The sequence below is a fragment of the Echinops telfairi genome, unplaced genomic scaffold (assembly GCF_000313985.2).
Source record: "Echinops telfairi isolate 266 unplaced genomic scaffold, ASM31398v2 ScPeMD7_7412;HRSCAF=8450, whole genome shotgun sequence".
Classification (NCBI taxonomy): domain Eukaryota; kingdom Metazoa; phylum Chordata; class Mammalia; order Afrosoricida; family Tenrecidae; genus Echinops; species Echinops telfairi.
Window position 1 is genome coordinate 13,969,019 of NW_022111312.1, and position 1,206 is coordinate 13,970,224.

At 48.8% G+C, this 1,206-nt stretch overlaps 1 protein-coding gene across 1 annotated transcript in view; it reads left to right on the forward strand.

Annotated features, from left to right (window-relative positions):
* The window catches only part of GTF2H3 (general transcription factor IIH subunit 3), a 16,417-nt gene that overhangs the window by 1,738 nt on the left and 13,473 nt on the right, over nt 1–1,206 (forward strand). The window contains 1 exon segment of the mRNA XM_045296725.1: nt 196–275. Within this exon segment, the coding sequence (XP_045152660.1) occupies nt 196–275 (80 nt within the window).

The following is a 1,206-nucleotide window of genomic DNA, read 5'->3' on the forward strand; positions in this document are numbered from 1 at the left end:
GAAGTTAGCAGCCCAATGGGGAACCACGGTGCCGCCAGGCTTCCTTGAAAAGAACTCGGTCTTGTATTCATCTCCAAAGTATAGGCTGGTGAACATTTAAAGGCATGAGTTGGTACTGTGTACTAATTGGGGATGTTAGCCAGGGTTCACTGTCATGAGACTGAGCTCTGTTTTTGCTGCTCTTCATGTTTCCAGAAGATGAAGTGAACCTTCTCGTCATCGTAGTTGATACCAACCCCATCTGGTGGGGAAAGCAAGCATTAAAAGGATCTCAGGTAAGACTGCTGCAAGAGCTTCCGGGTTGCAGTGGTTGAGCTGAGAATTTGTTTCTGTTGTGTTTTGCAAAACAAATCGGAAAGCAGGTGTAATTTGCAAACCATAAAAATCCCCACCCCACCCTGTTGCGGTTTCTTGAGCAGGGAAAATGAACATAGAACAAAACAGACACACATACACAGAGGCAATACAAGACCGCAGCACAGACACACAGAGACGGAATAAAACAGACACACACAGAGAGACGGGACAAGACTGCAGCCTCAAAGGACCACAGCCTTTTATTTTTAAAGCATCAATACTGGCAGTATTCCTAGATACGCTCCCTGTTCCCACGCTAGAGTTTTACATCGCCTTGACAGAGTTCCGTATCTCAGCCCATACTGCTCTTGTTTACTGCATACACTGTATGCAGCTGTTCCCCAAATTCCTTACTGTCTGCAGTTGAAGGACATCCCGCGCTCGAGTGCAAGCTGCCAGGGAGAAAAGGAAGCAGTTTACAAGAACAAGCTAGGACAGCCGACATGGTCCTCCTTTCATGGCTCCTTTACCACACCCCCATACCGTCCGACTCAATGGCTTGCAGCTCCCCGGGAAGAGTTGCATCTACCCAGCACCCCAGTCCCTGTGTGGAACATTTCTGTCCCCCGACAAAGTTCCCCTGTGCCTCTGTGCCATCAGTCTCGGCCTCTGCTTTCTTTGTGACCACTGACCTGCCACCTGTTGTTTATGGTCTTTTCTGTATTGGTCCAGAAGAGTCCATGGGGCCTTCAAAATGTTCATAGAGAAAACAGAATGAAGAGCCAATGGGATTTTCCCTTGAGGCCCTTCCACATTTGCATCATGTAGGCATGTGGCAGCTATACAGCGTGTGGCCCCCGGTGTTGCTGGTGACTGCAGCACAGAAAACATGGCACTCCTGTTGTCCCC